The 20,505-nt window shown below is 44.5% G+C and overlaps 1 protein-coding gene across 8 annotated transcripts in view; it reads right to left on the bottom strand.

Annotated features, from left to right (window-relative positions):
* KIF23 (kinesin family member 23) overlaps positions 1 to 20,505 on the bottom strand; it is a 177,695-nt gene that overhangs the window by 116,448 nt on the left and 40,742 nt on the right. For all 8 annotated transcript variants that reach the window (XM_069222930.1, XM_069222933.1, XM_069222931.1 and 5 more), the window contains exon 6: positions 20,049 to 20,164. In XM_069222930.1, coding sequence (XP_069079031.1) covers positions 20,049 to 20,164 — 116 coding nt within the window. The remainder of the gene's footprint in view (positions 1 to 20,048; positions 20,165 to 20,505) is intronic.

Raw genomic sequence — 20,505 nt, 5'->3', positions numbered from 1 at the left:
GTGGGAGGTCAGGTTGTTCCTGAAGTCCCTCGACTGGGGATTCCCCCTGGCCCTTTTTCAGTCTGGAATGGACTGTCCTTCTGGGTGTTCAATGCAAGGTGACCAGCACCTAGGGCTATTGCACAGTCTGGCTACTGAGGGTGCAGTGCCACCAAACCTGGCACACTAGTAGGTTTTGCCCTCACGATCAGACGGATGAAGTTTGGTCCAGCTGTGGCATTCGGTTCCTTGGTCAGCGAAGTGGCCTTCACTGGATCTTTTGGTTCCTTAGTGTTGCAGAGTGGAGGTGCTCTCAGAGTTTGTAGAGTCCATGCGACGTCCAAGCAAGTCCGTAGCAGCGCTTGTCGAGCCCTGGTTGCAGCAGTGTTTGGCATCCTTTCTTGGTGCAGCAGGACTTCAGTTCTCGAGCCTTGGGTCTTTTTTGGTGTTGGTCTTCTTTTGTCCTTGGAATCTGATTTCTAGGTCTAGCGATGCCCACTAAATACTGTATTTAATGGGTGTTTTAGTGGGGTATCTAGTGGGGACCAATGGGTCATCTACCTTAGGGTGGCTACGCTCAGTAAGCGGCCACTTCCTGTGGGCAGAAGTCACTTCCCTATACCCGATTGGCTATTTTCCTTCCATCCAAGATGGAGGAAAATGAAATGAAGGTCACCTCGCATGCAATACCTTAAGGGTGGTGCAAGCTGGGGATAACTCCTACCCTTTGTCTGTTTTCTTGCTGTTGCTCATGCCAAAAGTGGGGGTTTGCAGCAGGGGCAGCCATCTGCTGCTAGCAGCAGGCCTGGGGATCAGTTTTCAAGGACGGTATGCCCTTTGAAGCTCACCAGCAGGGCAGTGCACATTCCTGAGTGAGGGGGTGTTAGCACCTCCAGCAAGTAAGGACTTCGTTCTGAATTCCAGAGGGCAGGATCTCTCACCCCAGGGATTCAAAATCATGTCTGCTGGTGGCAGACTGGCTGTGACTGGCCAGCAAATACGCCAAGGTAGTTGGCTTTTGCTGGGAGCACCTCTAAGGTGACCCCTGGGTATATTTTGTAATAAATCCAATACTGGTACAATTTTGGATTTGCCTTTCCAGGCTGTTTGATACCAAACAACCCAGGGAAGCCATCATGTAGCTGTGAAACTCGTACTGACCAGTGTCAAGTACCTGCATGTAAAATGGCTGCCCAGTTCACTTACTATGTCCCAGGTTTGGCAAGGACACAGTAGGGGCATATTGCCCATGCATCTATGCCATCGCATATCATATAGTACCCCATGTCTTAGGGATAGTAGGCCTGCCAGAGGGGTGACTTACCTGTAGTGCATGCACTGTACAGTGGACAGAGCACACAGGCTGTGTGTCATGCAGCGTTTGTTTCGTAGGATTACATCAGAACACTCAGCCTGCAAAGGCAGTGCTGGGTGCTTCTGGATGCATAGCCAGAGGGGGGCCTACCCTTAGTACCCCATGCCCTGGGTACCCAAGTACCATTTACTAGGGACTTCTAGTGGCAGCAAAAGGTGTTGGCAATAGTGCCAATGCATCACAACAGTTTTAGGGAAAGATATGGCCCAGGGAACCTGGTTAGTAGGCGCCACACGTAAACTCACAGCAAATACAGAGCTGTCACACGTAGACAAGGAGTAGCTAAAAAATAAAAATACCCTCTATTAGCAACTAAAGCTCTTATGGCACCAAGCAAAGCAAAGCAACCCTTGCCAGAAGAGCTCTTTTGTCTCAGCCACCCAAGCATCTATCCATTCATCCTTCCATCCACTCGCTCATATCCACATTTCACATGTACACTGTAATCCATTCCTTCTTTCATCCATCAGTCGTTCATCATTGTCAGTCCGTCCATCCATGTGCCCATCCATATAAAAACCTATTCATCCATCTTCAAACCTAGCCATCATTTCTCATTCATCTATCCAGCCTTTCAATCATCCATTCATCATACTGCCCATCCATTCACTAAACCTTTCATTAATTCCCTAATCATCCATTTATCCTTTCATTATTCACCCATTCTTTCACCTATCCATTTGCTTTTTCATCCTTTCTTCCATCCCCCACCCACCTCTTCACTCATATACCCATTCTTTCACTCATCCACCCTTACATCTATCACACATCCATTCATCCTTTCACTTTTCTAGCCATCCTTATGTTTGTCCATCCATCCACCCTTTCTCTCATCCATCCATCCACTTACATCCATTCTTTCACTCAGCATCAATCCCTTTGCTCATCCGTCCACCCATCCATTCAGCAGGGAGTTCATGAGTCATGCAGGATGCACAGAGTAAAGACATGAAGTGACTGTGACACAGCATTGCGGTTCCCTTTTGTTTTTTGTTTTGTTTTGCAGTTTATATAGCACAAACTCGGACCAAACTCTTTGGAGCATTTTACACGAGTACCAGTAACATTACAAAATGCTGTATTACCTTTTTTTTTTTAAAATTAGAGATGGGGGTGATTTAATGATTTGGCCAGAATCACAGGACTTTGAGCCGAAGCCTGAACGTGTACTTGGTTCCTCACTTTTATTATAAAATACTCCATATGCTGTCCCCTCCCCCCCCGGTGCTGAGCTGGTGGAGTGACTAATAGTGTGGCACTTCACACAGGAGTGGGTCCCCCACATTTGTGACCTGAGTGTAGAGCAGGGGCAACAGCCCACACTGCCGAAGCCTGGTGCTGGCCCCAACACTAGTGCCTACTATTATTGCCTCTTTCTCTACCCTATTCACGTAATTGTGTGGCCAACTGTGTCATATGCAATAAACTGACCAAGACATTGAGAAGGTGCATTAATTCCGTGGTCCTAAATCGGTCTCCTCTCCTCTTGTGAGCTATATTTTTTTTTCTAGGAGTGAGGTGAAAATAATGTACTTTAGATCCGTATGCGAGTTGTACACTTGATTTTGGCTGCTAGTTTGAGCACCTCAATGGTCTCTGGTGGTTTCAAGGATGTGATTGCAGGCATCCATGAAAGCTGTGAGATGAGGAGTATGGTGGGCTGGTTAAAGACTCCGGGCTCGCATATTTTGGAGATTTTCGAATCACAGAACTCTAATAGATCTTCAAAGTGCTGTTGAAATGCCCCTGGGTTGCGCTTGTGATCTCCATGGTTCCACAGCTTAGATGGTTGTTACTGCTCGCCTCCCGTTTGTTCAGTGTTTCTGTAATACATTTCGGCTAAGCAGACTTTTGCCTTGCCTGATTGCTCTGTCGTAGTCTTATCCATGTATCTTGTAGCGATTTGTGCCCTCTTGGCTTGAATGTGCAAGATCAGCACAATAGGTTACAAATAATTCATTTAAATTCAGCAGTTTTCTTGCTGAATCAGAGTATTTTAATGCCTTGCTCACATTTGGAAGCTTTTATAGGAGGAAGGGTATCTAGGACAGTAGAAATGTTGTATAGTTAGTTTAGCAATGAATTATAAGTGAGGCTCCCAGCTTTCCATTTTTACTGACTTTTACAGATAAATGCAGACAGAAAACCATGTGTTTCCGATCTGTATTTATTTTTAAAAGCAGAAAATTACTGGAAATTGTGCTTCTAATGAGTGACTTTTCACCCTGTGAATTGCAAGACAGCATATAAACAGATAGACAGCATGGGGAGCAAAAAACAGATTAAGATATATTTAAATACAGGCATAAGTTGAAATGTACTTTTAGTAAATTGCTCATATTTACCAGTGGGTGTAGTGTTTTGCTATATTTGACTGCTGAATTTGCTAAATCGCGATAAGCATCAAAGTAGGAGTGCATGTTTATCAGTTAAATAAAGATGGAAATCACAAAATATGGATGAGTGCAGAAAGCAATGTTAAAAAAATAAATACCATAAAACCGGGAGCCCCAATTAAGATTAGTGATATCAGATTGAAAGTTTCTACCTTCGATGTACTTTCAATATATGTTTTATGAGTGTTTTAGAGGACTGAAGTGGTGTTTAAGTTATGGGTGGTCGATTTATATTTAAGGTTGTTCAGAGTAGTTGAGGTGAAGGACTTGTCTGAACACCTCTTTTGCTTTGCTTTTAACATTGAACTTTCAAGTTTATACATATAGATGGGATCAAGTGTATGTCTTGCTTTCTATGTTGGGCTACAATTATCATTTGCACAGTGCTTGCATGTTTGTAGTGAGGACTAAGTGGATTTTGCGATCTGGCTTATCAGCCAATAAAATAAAGTCACACATGATCACACGTCCTTGGCCTTGAACCGAGAGTGTAACATTAGTTCCAGGAGGCCTTCCATTACATTTTGGTTGGAGCACGGGAACGTCGGACACTGAGCCCAGGAACTGAGAGCCTTTACCCCCAAAAAACACAATCCTGGTTGCTCTTCCCCCCGGGGGATCGCCAGCGACGCCCCGTGGAGAAAGATTGCTTCACCCACTTCTCACAGTAAAGTGGTTCTCTCGGTGGCTCTTCTCGGGCGAAAGGGATACAGTGACTAATTCCCAGTCACTGACACCATGCTAGAAATGTCCTCTTCTGAATGAATGAGTTATCAGTAGCCAATGCTTCAAGGTTACATCAGCTACGTTTCCTACAAGCGGACACCAAGTGCGGGGGATGTTTATTAGCATTTTGTAGCAATAGAGAGAGAAAGTAGTTGCTTTGCTGTGCTCCGCAGCTTAACGTTTGAAGAGGTTTTCTTTGTACATGTTAAAGAAAAAAAAAAGGGAACGACTGCTTAAGTGCATGCTATTTTCACAAGAAAGGCATTTTGCTTGTATGTAGTCCTGTAACATCTGCAAGTGGCAGATGACAGAAGGGCTGGGGAAGAAGAGAGAATATAAGCAAGGGTGGGGAATTTATATTGCCCGAGCCATGTGGATTTCAGTCACAGGGCATGAACTTTTGAAGTCTAGTTTGCCCGACAAGCAACTATAAATTAAATCACTGTAAGACACAAGGATTGTTTAATGCAATCGGTTTTGCCAATGTGATTCATAATAAGCTGTTTTTTGTTGTAAGTTGCAGCTGTGAGGATTTGTGCAATTTAAGCAAAAACATTAGGAGGGCATTAGCAAAGCCAGTAGGTCTTGCCTATATGAAATGTATTGGCTTTGCTAAAACTTTTTTTAGCTATATTGCAAATGACTGAAGGTAATGTCAAAAAAATATATATATATATTTTTTTTTTTAAAGAAAGCTGTACGACAGCCAGCGTTGTCCACGTTATCCCGCATGGACAAACACGATAGATCTTGCATAGGCTAAACCAATTGGCTTTGCCAATGCTTGGTATGGAATGTCATATGGTAAGTTATAAGTATTTATATAGTATTTACAACTGCTGAAATGCTAATGTCATGGAATGGAGATTGCCTTTGCCAAGGTATTAATGCGTCCAGATTCAGAAGCATTTTAGGACCGTACAAAAAAATGAAAATGTGCCATATAAATGCGCTAAATGTAACACAAGATGTAAAAGACAGAAAATGCCAATAGGTTACATATTTTATTACAGTGAAAATTTAGGCTATGTGATACTTTGGGTGCAATACTTACAAAAGAACTTAGAAAAGAAAAAAAAAAAAACACTCCTGACTGCCTGTTAGTATTAAAATATAGAAATAATTGGAGTTCAGTTGGTTTACTAGCGCATTTGGCCACTGCATCTGCTGGACCATTGAAATCATGATCCTGGTGCCAGCAAGGTGACTGTGCTTGTGACTGCTTAATAACAATATATAGCAATAATCAGTGTTCAGTGGGATTCATGGAGCTTTTGGCCCCTGTGCCACAGCACATCCGGCGCCATGCAACAGGGTCGTCAAGCGGGCTGCCTTGGCGACTGTTCATGGAGATGAAACTGAAGTTGAACCACTTGCAATGTGGCCTCATCCTTGCTTGTCAAGCTCCTGCAATGAGCAGTTTGAAGGCCCCCATCCCCTTTCCATCTCATTTGCACATTCCTAGTTTGTTCCGATCAGAGTCAAAATTGTACTTTTAATGCTACTACCCCTTGCGACCATTTCTCATAGCTTTTTGATACCACATTCCTCCCACAATTTTATCTGGACACTACTCCATTCTTTTTGCTCATCCTGGAACTCCAATACCTCTCTCAGGCAAAGACTTTCAGCCAGGCTGTGCAACTCCCTCCAGCAGGTTTCATCTCCTTACTGCGCAACAACGGCATTCTCAGCTGTGTGTCCAGGCACAGTTCCTTTACCGGCTGAGAGAGGTTTCTGGGGTTCAGCTGCAGAAGGATGTGTACGTCCGAATGGTCTGCTTTTGTCTGCATTTATAGATTGAGTGCTGGCTTTGCCCACTATCCCTCCCCACTTGTCTAGAAACTGCCAAGGCCTCTCCCTGCCATTCTCCATGAGAGCTCTCTCTAATCCACAGGTCTCTAGACAGGTTATCGCTCCAGTAATCATGCCTCATTGATGCAGGCCTTACTCGTCATCTGATCTTATATGCTGGCTCTGAGCTCTGCAAGCATTAGCCAGTTCTCTGCTCCGTGAGGGTGCTTTGGGACTGCATCTTGCTCTTTTGAAGACCTTTACATGCCCTGCAACTGTTTACAGTGTGCATTGCTCTGTTTATGGCACTGTGTGCTGCAGAGGTGGTGTGTCTGCAAGTTGTGTGCCTGTGTGGAGTGTCTATGCGTGCACATATTTGAGCCCGCCAGGCCAGAGCAGGTCAAGCAGAGGAACCGGTTTCTTTTAATGTTCATCTGCAGGAGACTGTCTCTGCAGGTTAGATGTGTGTGCACGCCAGGAGGGTAAGTCTGCCTTGGCAGGTTGTGTGTGTTTTAATGTACCTTTGCAGGAGGCTGTGTCTCTGCAGGTTAGAGGTGCGTGAATGTGAAAAGTTTGTATTTGTGTGCATGTGTATGAGGCGTGTCTGCAGTGTGCTTTGTGTGCCTTCCTCTTTGCAGAGTGCCGGTCTTAACAGATGTTTATGGGGCTGTCAGACAATCTGCTGGGCCTCTCTTCTCTAGAGATATTTAGGATAAATAGCTTTAAAGCAGCAGCTCTTGAAGTCATTGTGCTCTGCCTGTCACTACAATAGGAAGGAGAAAACAGGATGAGAGAGCGAGAAAAGCAAGAAGAGACGGGAAATAAACTGAAGGAAAAAAAAAAAAGAAAAGAAAAAATGTAGATAGCAGAAAAAAATGAATCTCTAGCAAGGGAACCAGGGCTTCGAAAGATTGGACGGAAAGGGAAAATAATTAACATTCATCAATTGAAAAAGGTTGAATTGCATATTGTGTGATAAAAATGTGATTTAGCTGCTTTGTAAATGACCCATATGCAGAGGTTATCTGTAATGTTTTAGTCCCAGGTTCCACTGGACCTCCTTTATAAGAGTGAGGTAATGCACATACTGCATGGATCTGTGTTACCTTTGTACCACCAATACTAATAAAGTAGCTCCATTCCAGCGCTGCACTCCCAGTAGGAGCTTTGTATCAGGGTAAAGGGGGTTAAAAATGAGCTAACTTGAAAAATAAATTACAAATGTATTAAAATTGCACCATTTCACACCCAAGACCACCTCAAGCTGTTGCAGCTCTAGGCATGATTTTGGTCTTGTAGAAAGCTATGAACTTGTCTGTTTTGGGATAAGTAAGATTTGGATAGTAATTAGGACAAGTGGATTTCTCTAAAAGGCAAACCGATTTCTGAATCATTTTACCCTATAGCCAAGCAGATTTTTAAAAGAAGTGCCGGTATGAGGGCCCCCTCTCCTAGGCCTGGCAGCCATTATCAAGTGTTGTGCTTGGCTTCAGCACTACACTGTTGCTGATAAGCCCAGAGGATAAAACTCCTTCCCTGGGCCTTGCAGAATATGGAGTATTTAAATAGAAGTCCAGGCGCCGGCTCCAAATCCTGTGATTCTGGACAAATCATTAAATCACTCCATTATCCAATTTAAAAAAAAAAAGGAAATGCAACATTTTGTAATGTTATTGGTACTCGTCTAAGGAGTTCCAAAGTTTTGGGCCGAGTTTGCGCTACATAAACTGCAAAAAAAACACAGCGATGCTATGTCACAGTCACCTCACCTCCTGGCACTGTGCATCATGCAGGACTCGTGAACCCCCTGCTGAATGGATGGGTGTACGGATGAGCAAAGGGATTGATGGCGGAGTGAAAGAAAGGACGTAATGAAAGGTAGAATGGATGAGTGAAAGGGTGGATGGATTGGCAAATAGAAGGATGGCTAGAAGAGTGAAAGGATGAATGGATGCGAGATAGATGCAATGGTGGATAAGTAAAAGAATAAATAGATGAGTGAAGGGGGGAGAAAGGATGACAGGGTGAATGGATAAGTGAAAGAATGGGTGGATGATGAAACGATAAATGGATGATTAGGGAAAGGATGGAGTGAGTGTTAATGAATGGATGAGCAATAGGATGAATGGATGATTGAAAGGCTAGATGGATGAAAGAGAAATGATGGATAGGTTTGGAGATGGATGGACCGACAGAATGGTGAAAGACTGAATGATGGATGAAAAAAGGAATGGATGACAATGTACATGTGAAATGGTGGATATGAGCAAGTGGATGGAAGGATGAATGGATAGATGCTAGGGTGGCTGAGACAAAAGAGCTCTTTTGGCAAGGGTCACAATGACTTGCTTTGCGCCACAAGAGTGTTGGTTGATAGTTGAGAGTTTTTTGTTGTTGTCTTTTTTAAAGTTACTCCCTTGTCTGTATTCGATGCGAGTTTACATGCGACATCGCCACATCATACACATGACATTCCGAGTGACACCCAAAAAGAGTTATGATAATCGGTGGTTAGCGGTAGTCCCTGAGCTTGGTAAGCTTCTTCATATACCTCTAAAAGCACCAGGCCAATCTTCCATTTACTCCTTATGGAATTCCGCTGGGCATCCATTGCTCCCAGGAGTGCTACCATTACATTGTTACCTAATAACTTATTTGTTCTCTGCACAAGTAATAGGTTGATTAATGGTGTGCCCATCGTCCGTGCTCATCCATGCTAGAGTCTCCTTGCCTAAGTATAAGTGGATGTCAGTGGGATTTGACTTCATCTTGGAGGCGTAGAGCTTGTATAAAGGTAACATAGGCTACTATTAATCATTGGGATCATACGTTAGAGTTTCCGGAGAGGTGCACATACAAGGGATGTGCGTCGCTGCCCGACTAGTTTAAGCAGGGCTGCTAAGGTGTGACCCGGTCTATCCCCCTCACCAAATCTACGGGCCTGACTATATTTACCAAGAAATTGCAACTCTCCATCTGCTTCCTCTTGGAATTCATGCAGTTTAGCGCGCATCAGGCTGAGCGAGGAGCTATCTTGGGTGTGGTCATAACGCTGCTCCATTTGTCTCAACTCATGATCTATTGTGGATAATCAAGCCCCAATCGTCCTAGGTATCCCATTACCCTTGGAAAAAGATTCTCCCATTATCACAGCCTTGAAGGCCTCTCATAGTTTAGCAATCGAGGATGCAGACTCCCTATTAGCCTCCAACTAAGATTAAATAGCTTGTTGAATCTCTTCTCTAAAGGCGTAGTCCAGCAAGTTTTGGGGTTGGAGGCGCCATGTGTATGATCTATGCCGAGAATGTCGAGAAGAAGTAAGACTGGGGAGTGGAGAATGTTCTAGGAAGGTGGAAGATCCCCTCTCTGCGAACCCAACAAGTCCCGAGTGCCCCTCCAAAAATCTTTTCAGTGCATGGCTCAGCATCTCAAAGAGTGGAAAGTGTATTCACAGAGCGTGCGGTTTTGATAACGATATAGGTCTGTCAGATCAAAGCGCTGCATGACTTCAAGAAGTGCTTCATAGGCCTTGGTGAGCCGCCCGTCTACTACCAAAGAAGTCTAACTTCAGATTCAAGACAAGGTTGCGGTCCCCTCCTCATATAAAAGTACGCAGATCAGATTTCACACAATGCTTAACACATTCTTTAAGAATTCTGGAGAGTCTACATTTGTGCCATATTGATTAATGAGCGTAATATGGAGGTAATAAACGTTCCCCGTAGGAGAAAGTACCTTCCATCTGGATCTGAAATCGTTTTGATATTTTGGAATGGGACTGTCTTCCTAATAAGGATCACAACACCCGTAGAAAAGGCGGAATAGCAAGAGAAAAATGTACACACGCTTAAGGCGGTGGCCAGAGTTGGTGTAGGCCCTAGGACCAAAGGGATGTGTGTCCTATAACATGATCATATCCACCCAGTGTTGGTCCATATAAACTATCATTTGTCTGCATTTGAGGATTACTAAAACCTCTCACAATCCAGGAAGCTAGCTTCAGTGGAGTGGCAGTAACATTCTTATTTCTACTCGATGGTCGTGTGTGTTGAAATCAATCCAAAGCTGCACAGTAACCCAGTCATATGCTATAGTAACAATATAAGTAGTACTTCTGCCAACACGCTTCCCCTAATCCCTCCCACCACCAACACCACCAGAACCCAAACTTCCAGTAAATACACATCCTAGAAAACACCATGTAACTGGAAAGAAAAATACCTCATCCAGCCAGGAGCTTAGCGCATCTGTTGATCGTGGTGGCAACTGTTTCTGAAAAGAGGCTAGTGCACTGGTGGGACCCGTGAATATCATGGTCCTACCCTTTGACACAGCCCGAAAGCGCATAGGTTGCAGCATAGGATATAGGAGTCCCACTCCTGTACCTTCTTTTTGAGAGGAACTTTTTCCTGGCATCTTGAACTGACTGAGTGAAGTCCGGGAGAGAAAAAAATAATAATAATAATTCTCAACTGCATGCCCTATTTCCTTAGCCTCCAGGGCAAGTCATAATAGCTGATCCCCATAATAAAAAAAAAAATAGCAATTATAAGTCTAGGTGGTGCCCCAGTCACATACTTCGGAGCCAGAGAGCGATGAGACCATTCGATCACAAATGTCTTAGAGAATTTCTCAGCTCCGAATAAGGCCAGCAGCGGTTTCTCCAGATAGTCCTCGGTGCACCCCATGAAGATGGATTCCAAAATGCCAGTAATACACGTTGCCTCTTCGAGACCTCGCTTCCAGGTCCTCATTCCTAAGTTGAATACACACATCTCCTCATGCATTGCCTTCACCTCCTTAGCCGTCTGCGCATGACCATCTTCAATGTCAGATATGCACTGTTCAGCAGTTGCCAGCCTTGCGTGATGCTTGTCCAGAAGCTCCTTCATAACCATCCTTTGGGCCAAAGATTACATTTTAATGCCCAGGGTACACAGACATGAGCATATATCTAGTAACAGTGCTATCTTCTGGGGGAGCACTGTCATTTTCCAGGTGAGCCTCCCGCTCCCCAGCATGAGGGCCCTTCCCTCCTGATTGTTTGGCACCTTTTCTTTGAGAATATGCATTATCCATGATTGTTTGGCATTTGCTTTACCCATGTTTAGAGTGCAAAGGGAGCCAAGTCTAAGGTAGGGTGAAATGTGGGACTCCTCACATCCAGCACGGCAGGCGCCCACAGTGTACTGCTGTGCAGGAAAAGAAGACAGCCCTTCATGCACACTTGTGTCGAGGCAACTCCAAAGTGATACTTCAATTTCAAAATGGCTCTCCGCGCACCAAAGGGCACAGTCAAGTATGGCAGTTGCTCACATTCAAACGAAGGCACGAAGTATTTTAGGCCATGCTTGCTGTGGTACTTATGAAGAACATTGATGACAAATCAGCCTTTGTCTGGCCTGGTGAGTACCTGAGGTACTTGCACCTTATACCAGGTCCAGTTATCCCTATTAGTGTAATGCAGGCAGTGTCTAGAAGCCAGGCCCTCTAGAGGTAGCTGTGGATGAGCAGCCACGGCTTATCTAGGAGACGTGCAAAGCTCATGCAATACCACTGTAGTCACACAGCACTTACACACATGGAAGAAGACACTCCACGTAACAAAAAAATAAAGGGGCTTTATTACAGTAACAGTACAAAAACACTAGATAGGCAACCCTCCAAAAGGGGGTAAACACACTAAATATGTACACTAGTAATCAGAAATAGGCATAAATAGCAGTGGAAAACAGTGCAATAACAAATAGGCAAGTGACCCTAATGGGAGCCCAAACCATATACTAAAAAAAGAAAAATGGAATGAGAAGACAGGACCCCCACCTAGGTAAGTGGAATGTGTAGAGGGGAGCTTGGGGGCACTAGGAAACCCCAAAGGTAAGTACCACAGTGCCCCCCAGCGACCAGGAAGAATGGAGTAAGTTAATAGATTTTCCCCAAACCACCCAAAAGGAAGGAAAAGAAGAAAATACAACACCCAAACAAGACTGCAAGAAACCAGAAGTAGATTCCTGGAGAGGAAGACCTGTGGAAGAAGGGGACCAATTCCAGAAGTCACAAAAGAGTCCAGGGGGAGCAGGAGCTACTACCCACCCAGCTGTGGTTGCATGAGTTCGTCGACAGTAGGACAAAGAGTCAGGCATGGAGTCCTGGAGGATGCAGTCGACATCCCATGTTTTGGTATCAAAATGGTGGAATCATACCTCAAATCTTGTTGCCAGTATTGGAAGTAGAATTCCATGAACTCTGGGGGCTCCTTATAGGACCCCCAACATTCCTTTGACCAGCCTTCTGGGGCTTTCTGGGCAGCCCAAGCTGCTGCCAGCCCTCCATGCATAAACCAGTTCAGGGAAACACCCCCCTCCCAGCCCCTCGTCCATCACCACCCAAGGGGTGGTGCTCAAAGCACCTCTAGAGTGTCCCTTGGTTCTGCTATCTTGTTTACAAGGTTGGCAAGGAACTCTTTGAGCATATGGGTGGCCAGGCAGGTGACATTAGAGCCCTCTTCTGATAGGTGCTTACCTTGCTAGGTAACCAATCCCCCTTTTAGGGCTATTTAGGATCTCTCTCTTGGGTGGGTCCTCCGATTCGGCTTGCCAGATTCATCTGCAAACTTCACTTTGACTTCTGCCCTCTGGAACTGTGACTGGACCCTCTATGATCAGACACTCAGCTTCCAAGAAGAAAAGTTCTTCTGCAACATTGTTTCCAGGGCTCCTGCCAGGAACTGCAATATTTCCACCAGCTGTGCATTCACTGAGGGTGGCGTGTCTTCAGTGTGCACTAGAAGAAAGAGAGGCATCTCCCTTGGAAGGAAGGAGTTACTCCCCTGCATCCGCAGGCATCTGCTGCAACGACGACTGGCTGCATGGATCTCCCCCTCATCTTGAACTGCGTGGATCCTACATCACAGGTAGTGGTGGTCTGGAGTAGTCCTTTTAGTCCTCTCTGCCAGCTGTCCAACTTTGGTGGAGGTAAGCCTTTGCCTTCCAAAGCAGGGCAGCACCCCAGTGCACTGCATCTCTTGTAGCTGCCAAGGCTTGTTTGCATCTCCTCCAACGGATATTCAGGCAAAGTGTACCTCCAGTCCCCAGCACTCCTTCCTGCAACGCATAGCCCTCTGCATGGTTCTCCTGCAGCATGGGATCCCTCTCTAGTGCGGCATGGGCTCCTTCTGCAATTTCTGTGACCCCATCCAGTGAGACTCCAGTGGGTCCTCTGTTGCTGGGGGTTCCCTGTAACTCCACCCCCTCCCCCTGGCTTCCCGCCTACCACCACCACCCCCCCCAACCTCCCTCCTTCCCCACCGGGCCTTGCTGGTCCCCAGTAGCACCACATTTCCACTAACCGCGAATTTGCCAATGCTTTTTAGTGGAATTCCTGCACAGACACCCATCTGCAATCTTCATTCCCGCGTGGGACATTTCTGCATCCATCAGAAACTCTTCTCTGGCTCTAGGGCTGCAGTGCTGACCTGTTCTTCCTCACCGTCAACCAACTCCTGCAAGTACAGCTGGGTGGGTAGTAGCTCCTACTCGACTCCAATGCGACTCTTGGACTTGGTCCCCTCTCTCCACAGGTCTTCCTTCTTCGGGAAACCACCGCTTGATACTTGCAGTCTTGTCCGGGTGTCTTTTCTTCTTTTTCCTCCTTTTGGATGGTTGTGGTAATTCCAGTGATTTATTTACTCCTGCATACTTGTTTTGAGGGGGGGGGGAAAGAGTGAATACTATGTTACTTAACTCTGTGGTTTTCTAGTATTGCCAGCTCCCCTCTACACATTCCACTTACCTAGGTGGGGGGTCTTGTGTTCGCATTACATTTTTTTAGAATATGGTTTGGGCTCCCCCCCTAGGGTCACCATTGGTTATTGCTATTTGCACTGTTGTGTAATTTTTTTAATCCCCATTACTGTTTACTAGTGTATATATTAAGGGCAATATGTACGAACACTTTTTCCCATAGACACAGAATGGGTAAAAACCTTTGCTACACCTGGCCCTTAGTGTATTACCTCCTACTGGAGAGCTACCCTTCTAGCATTTTGTGGTATTGTGTTCCAAAAATAAAGTACCTTTATTTTTGTATAACTGAGTGTTTTCTTTCATGTGTGTATGTGCTGTGCGACTACAGTGGTTTTGCATGAGCTTTGCATGTCTCCTAGATAAGCCTTGGCTGCTCATCCACAGCTACCTCTAGCGGAGCCTGGCTTCTAGACACTGCCTACACTTCACTAATAAGGGATACTGGACCTCGTATAAGGTGTAAGTACTTAGGTACCCACCACACAGCAGGCTAACTTCCTACACAATTGTAAAACAATCAGATATACCTTGTTTTAAAGGAAAGAGTACTGGCAGAGGTCTGATTAGCAGGCCTCGGTGCATTGTCAGAGTCAAAAACCAGCCAGCATCTAGTAGTTCTGAAGGGGGCAAAAAGTGGAGGGACATCTGCAAAGAAGTCCAGTTTCTTACATAGGATGGTAATTATGCGGAGATAGGTGAATGGAAGTTTGAGATTGGTTGTGTAGATGTATGGTGCTGGGCAGACATAACCGTGGTGTGACGCTCCTTTCACCCAACCCAACCCAACCCAACCCAAACCCCACCCCCTTCCTCCAGTCCCTGTGGGGGATTGTACCCCTGTATATAACTCAATTAAGAGTTCAAGAGTACAGAATCAATTGCTTCTTTGGAGGGTGGTATGGAAGAAACCCCTACAAAGAAAAAGTAGATGCTGTGACTAAGTTGAAGGAGGAAGGTCACATGAGAACCCAGACGAGAGTGGGAATGAGGCATGAAGATGGGATCTGTTGGGGAGAAACCCAGATCCAAATATCCAATAAAAAAAGATGCTGGCTTGGCAATCACTGGTAGAAGACTGTCCGTGTACCTCATTACCTATCAGGTATAAAGCTGTGTGGGCCTGGCATGAGGTCTCTGCCACTTCAGAGAAGACCTTGGCAGAGGAGACACTAGGTGACTCAGCAGTGGACTTGCTGTGTCACTATGGACATAGTCAGGTTACCAGCTGCAGGATCAAAAGTCTGAGGAAGCCCCCAAACTTCAATGAGGCCAGACATCAATAAAGGATACTTGGGATGTTGGGTGACTGCACAGTGAGCAAAACTGGGTGAGACTACGTTCCTTTAAACCTTTTGCATAAGTAATCAAACTTAGAGCAAATAAACTCAAAGGAATATAATGTAGTCTCCCAAAAGAAATATCCTTTTCTTACACCAACTTCATGACACTGACATGTTAAAGGCTTTGGTCCCACTTGTGCAGAAGCAGTAAGTCACTTACCTTCTGTAATGCTCTTTTTGGTGGATGTCCCACTTTGTGAAAACCCCCAGGCGATAGACTGGTCCATAAGTTTTTATTTTTAGCATTTCCCTTGCATGATGGTAGGTGAATTTGTACAGCTCTGCACTCAGACCAGCCCCAGAAGAGGCACTGGATCCATATATAAATCACCACGGTGAAGGGTGATTTCAGTTCCTGTCTGAAATTTTTTCTGCGCCTTCTGATGTGATGCCATTGACTGATCAGATTTGAAAGTTTACAGACCTCTAAATTGGAACCCTTTTACAATGGAAAAAAAAGTCAATTTCACAGACTGGGGAGGTCAGTGAGTAATCTGCAATTAGATCGAGTGTTCACTAGAAAAAGCATTACCAAAAGGTAAACAACTTGTCCTCCTGATTGATAATCCCAATCACAGATTCCTTGCGTAGTGAATAGATACCAAAGTAGGACATCCCAAGGCAGTAGGTCACTGGAATAGCTCAGACCAAAAAGTCCAACAGGACCACCCCAACTACCCCCATCCCAATACCCCCCCTAATATAACTTCCCCTCCCCCACAAACAAACAAAAAAAAAAAAAAAACACACACACGGGAAGTCACCAGTGCTTCATGAATGCATAACATGATGCCCAAGTTATCCAAGACAGGCCACTCCTCATGCTAACACAGTAGAAATATTCTTGGTGCTGGTGGAATTGACCCAGAAGCCTTCTCCGGGGCTCATCTTGAAACTGTTCATTTCTTTGCTGCCGCCTTATCCTACCTTGCTCCTGCACAAAGCGATTAGTGTCCACAGAATGACCTTTGGTGTGCTCAGTGTTAAAAGTCCGAGCTCTTTTGGAATCCAAACAGGCTGTCTTCCTCTTACAAGGGGTGAGGTGGAGCAAAGAATACTAGAAGGAAGATGGTTTGACCAGAATGTAAAGTGGTTAACCTTTGGCAGGAATGCCTCTAGTGCCAGGAGGTTCAGAAGCCTCCAATTCACTCTTCCTGATATCCAAAGCAAAGGCTGAAACATTGGTATCATAGCCTGAAAGTCCTGGACAGGTTGAGCCAGTAAAAAGGCTCAAAAAAGCACCATATCCAGATCGGGCCATCTGGGAAGGAGTCCAGTGTATCTTCAGCTCTTAGATGGAGAACACAAAAGTGAGGCGGTTCTTTGATGTTTAGGGATGGGCTACAATTGAGCTGAGCTGGCCTTTGGCATCCAGTCATTCAGAGAAGAGAAGACTGGAGCACCCAAGGGGCGCTGGTGAGGGGGTACTGCTACTGTGGTAGTTCTTGACGTTCATAATCCCTGCAAAAAAAAAAAAAAAAAAAAACACACACCACACCCACACAAAGAGGTGAAACTGCTGGGGATACTACCGCATGGATGCGGAGGCCAAGAGTGTGCTGTTGCCCTGCTTTCCTTAAAGCATTCTAGTGCACTTTGCTTTGTCGCCAAATAGCAGAGTGCTGTCAAACGGCATGTCCATCAGGGACATCTGGACATCACATAAAAAACCTGTATTGCATCCAGTCGTGATACCTAAGCACCAAGCTGGTACCAACTGCCCTGACCAAGCACTCGGTCTTGATTGGAAGACATACTTCGCTGCATCGTGCCCATCATGGATAATTTGCGCCAGAGTTACAGTGTCTGCAATAGCTCAACCATGTCCCACAATGTGTGCGAGTAATGTCCCAGAAGACAGCTGGTATTGACCGATCTTACGGCTAAGCTGGCAGAGAAACACATTCCTCCCCCCCCCCCCCCAAAAAAAAAATCTTCCATACATTTGTACTTCATATGCAGATGTCTAGTGGAGAATGAATTTGGGTTTAGTCTGTAGGCGGAAGCCCGGTAAATCAAACTTTTCAGTGTAGGATGCTGCAAAAGAAAGGCCACGTCTCACAGCGGAGACCTACGTCATCTGGTTCTTGCCTATTTACTGACAGTCACGTACACGGTTTGGCCCACATACCCAAAAAGGTATAAGTCAGTGCTTTATTGAAAGGCCCAAGCGGCTTATTGGAAGTCCAGCCAGACTAGAATACTTCCATAAACACAGTTTATACCTCACAGGTAATTGGCAGTTAAGAACCTCCAGAGTGCTGCAGATAACCACTACAAAGGAGGTAGATTCTTCAGGAGAAAGACATTGACGGATGAGGGGGGCTTGAATTCAGTCCACTGTCTAGGAGGCATCCAGCCCGACGGCCTGCTGAAGGTCCTAAACTGTCATCATGCATTTGATCATCATCAGGGTTCCATTCTAGGCATTGTAGGTTATGGTCTGAGTTAAGGAGGGTGTAAATTGAACGCCTATTCAGTGGCAAAATTAAGTTACAACGGGGTAACCCTGTATGCCTTAGAACCTGGGTATTAGTTAATGCATCCCCATTACTAGTTCAAGCCCTTTAAGGAAGGTAGGTTTTGAGAATTGTGGGGACTGAATACAACAGCCATTAATTAAGACTATACATGTGCAGCTTATCAGAAGCAAGAATCAAGAAGACTGAATACATCAAACTTTAATTAAACAAGCATCCAGGCATGAGGAGTCAATTTACCGAGAGGCCTTTTTAAGTGAGAGAAAAAAAAGAAAAAAAAGAAAAAAAGAAAAAAAAGAAAAAGGGCGCTACCCAGCCACCTACACAAGACCGCATAAATTTGAAGGGCAACACTTTAGACATCTTGTATATTGACTCCAGATTGCTAGTGAGCACCATTAATGCTGAGGGGCGAAACATTGATGACTGAATTATATTGCCTGTACCCTTCAAAACATGCCAAGCAATAAGGCACATTAGCAATTACCCATTGAATGTACTTTGGACAGGAATAACAATTGGATATATGTACTGACTTAGGCAGTGCAATTTTCTTTTTACACATTTGTTTTCACTGGATGCACTGCATGACCACCTTCACATTGTACTTATGAATAAACCCACATGTTTTTATACTTCGTTTTTTTCCTACGTTGTTTTGTTTTTGACAAACTGTAAGATCAGTGGTTTGATATATTTCAGTGGTTTGAGAGTTGAATATATATATATATATATATATATATATATATATATATTGGAATCACACCGTGTATATCCAGTTACTTAGCAACTGTATTGGATCAGATCCAAACAGAATAAATCGTTTTGTCTGTGATAATAGAGTTGTGTTTTAAACAAAAGGAGGCTGTACAGGTAGAGGTGAAATTGGAGGATGTGACTATTGCCAAGGCCGTGCTAGGTCCTGTTCTGAATCACAAAGCGCAAGAACGTATTTGTCTGGTATTGACACGTGGAGGACCAAGATCGGTTATGGCACTGGAGTCGGGACGGGACATTGGCTGTGGAGTAGGGTCAGGTCTACTGGTAGTAATCCAAATGGATGCCTCCTCAAACCCATGAGTCCTAAAGACACCAGAGAGACGAAACATTGCCTCTTTAAAGACTTCCACCCGTTACAGTGGTCCTGACTGTTCCGGGAATACTAGATGCATCAGAACCATTCACAGGGGAGGAGAAGAGAGGTGGAAAGAAGGGTTCTTCAGGAAGAGACTGCTATCTAGACCGAGTGGCACATTGGTGTGCACAGAACTTCTCAGAAGGAGAGTGGAAGGATGCAGCATAGTGCTGCTTCAACTTATGCTTGTTTGTTTACTTTAACTTATCGTGGGAACAACCTCAAGAGGGGAAACAGGACTGAACTTTGATATGGAAAGTTTTTTCTTTGCTTTCTGGCAATGTTCCACAATGTAGACTTTGTGTTCCCAGATTGTCTTCAGATTAATTCTGGAGAAGATTTCACAAGACTGAGTCGAGAGGATTGGAGACACTAGAAACGTGACTGGAACGTTAGTCATACATATTTGTGACAATCTTAACAAGGTATAAGCCTGTTATTTCAGAAAGTGAGGGAACAACCTCTGGATTAGAAGAATTGGAAGGCACAGAAAGAAAGGAACGAACGTCAGCATGAAGGAGTGGTGAATATGTGTGGCTCTGGAATCACTGGTGGGGGTACAACAGTTGACGTGGAGCTGCATGATGCCACTTAGAAGTCTAAGGGAACTGCTGAAAAAAAAATCTCCAATTCCAAACTGGCACGTGGGAAGCATTCAACAGGTATGTAATCAGACATAACAATTATCCATCAGAAAAAATAAAAAAGGACTGGACTGTGCTTCTGGTATCTGGCAAATGATTTAGGATTGTGGGAGCGAACATGGCTTTGGAATTTTAAAAGAAAGGTCTATCCAACAGCAGGACGCTATCAGGATTTATTTATTTTCAAAACAGAGAATGGAATGGCCACCTAGATCACACAGTTGTGGTCAGGTACATTTTAAGAACACTGAAAAAAAAAAAAAAGATGAACTCTGAAATACAAATGGACTCTATGAAATACAACCAATAAAAAAATGTGAAGGTTGTTACAATTGGTAACAAACGTTTTGTCAACTACATTAAAAATAACTCACCTGCCGGAAGGAGTCTTTGGGATGACAACTGGCTGCGCTTCTCTTCTCTGACGCTCCAGAAGGGCGTCCACCTCATTCTGCACATCCATACCATTCCGGTCATCTGGACGGAAAACCTAAGGAAATAGTAACACAGAACATCAGCAACATGTACCATAGGGCTTGGGAGGAATTTCTATGGGTGGCTAGTGAGCAGTTCAGTGAGAAAGAATGCAAACCGCAATAAAAAAAATATATAATAAAAATAAAAACAAAAACACACACACACAACACCACCACACACCACCTCTATCCCACACTCCCATTTCCAGAGAACCACGTAATCATGACAGAATAGTTGATTTGCTGTAACTTCTTTGCATAAAAAACACAAACAACTAGTGAGGAGAATGTATATTTGGATAAGTTCTCTCTCAAAGTCAGCTTTCAGAAGTGAGAAATAGTAGATGACCCTGTA

The sequence above is a fragment of the Pleurodeles waltl genome, chromosome 3_1 (genome assembly GCF_031143425.1).
Source record: "Pleurodeles waltl isolate 20211129_DDA chromosome 3_1, aPleWal1.hap1.20221129, whole genome shotgun sequence".
Lineage (NCBI taxonomy): Eukaryota > Metazoa > Chordata > Amphibia > Caudata > Salamandridae > Pleurodeles > Pleurodeles waltl.
This window is presented reverse-complemented; position numbering and strand designations above follow the sequence as displayed.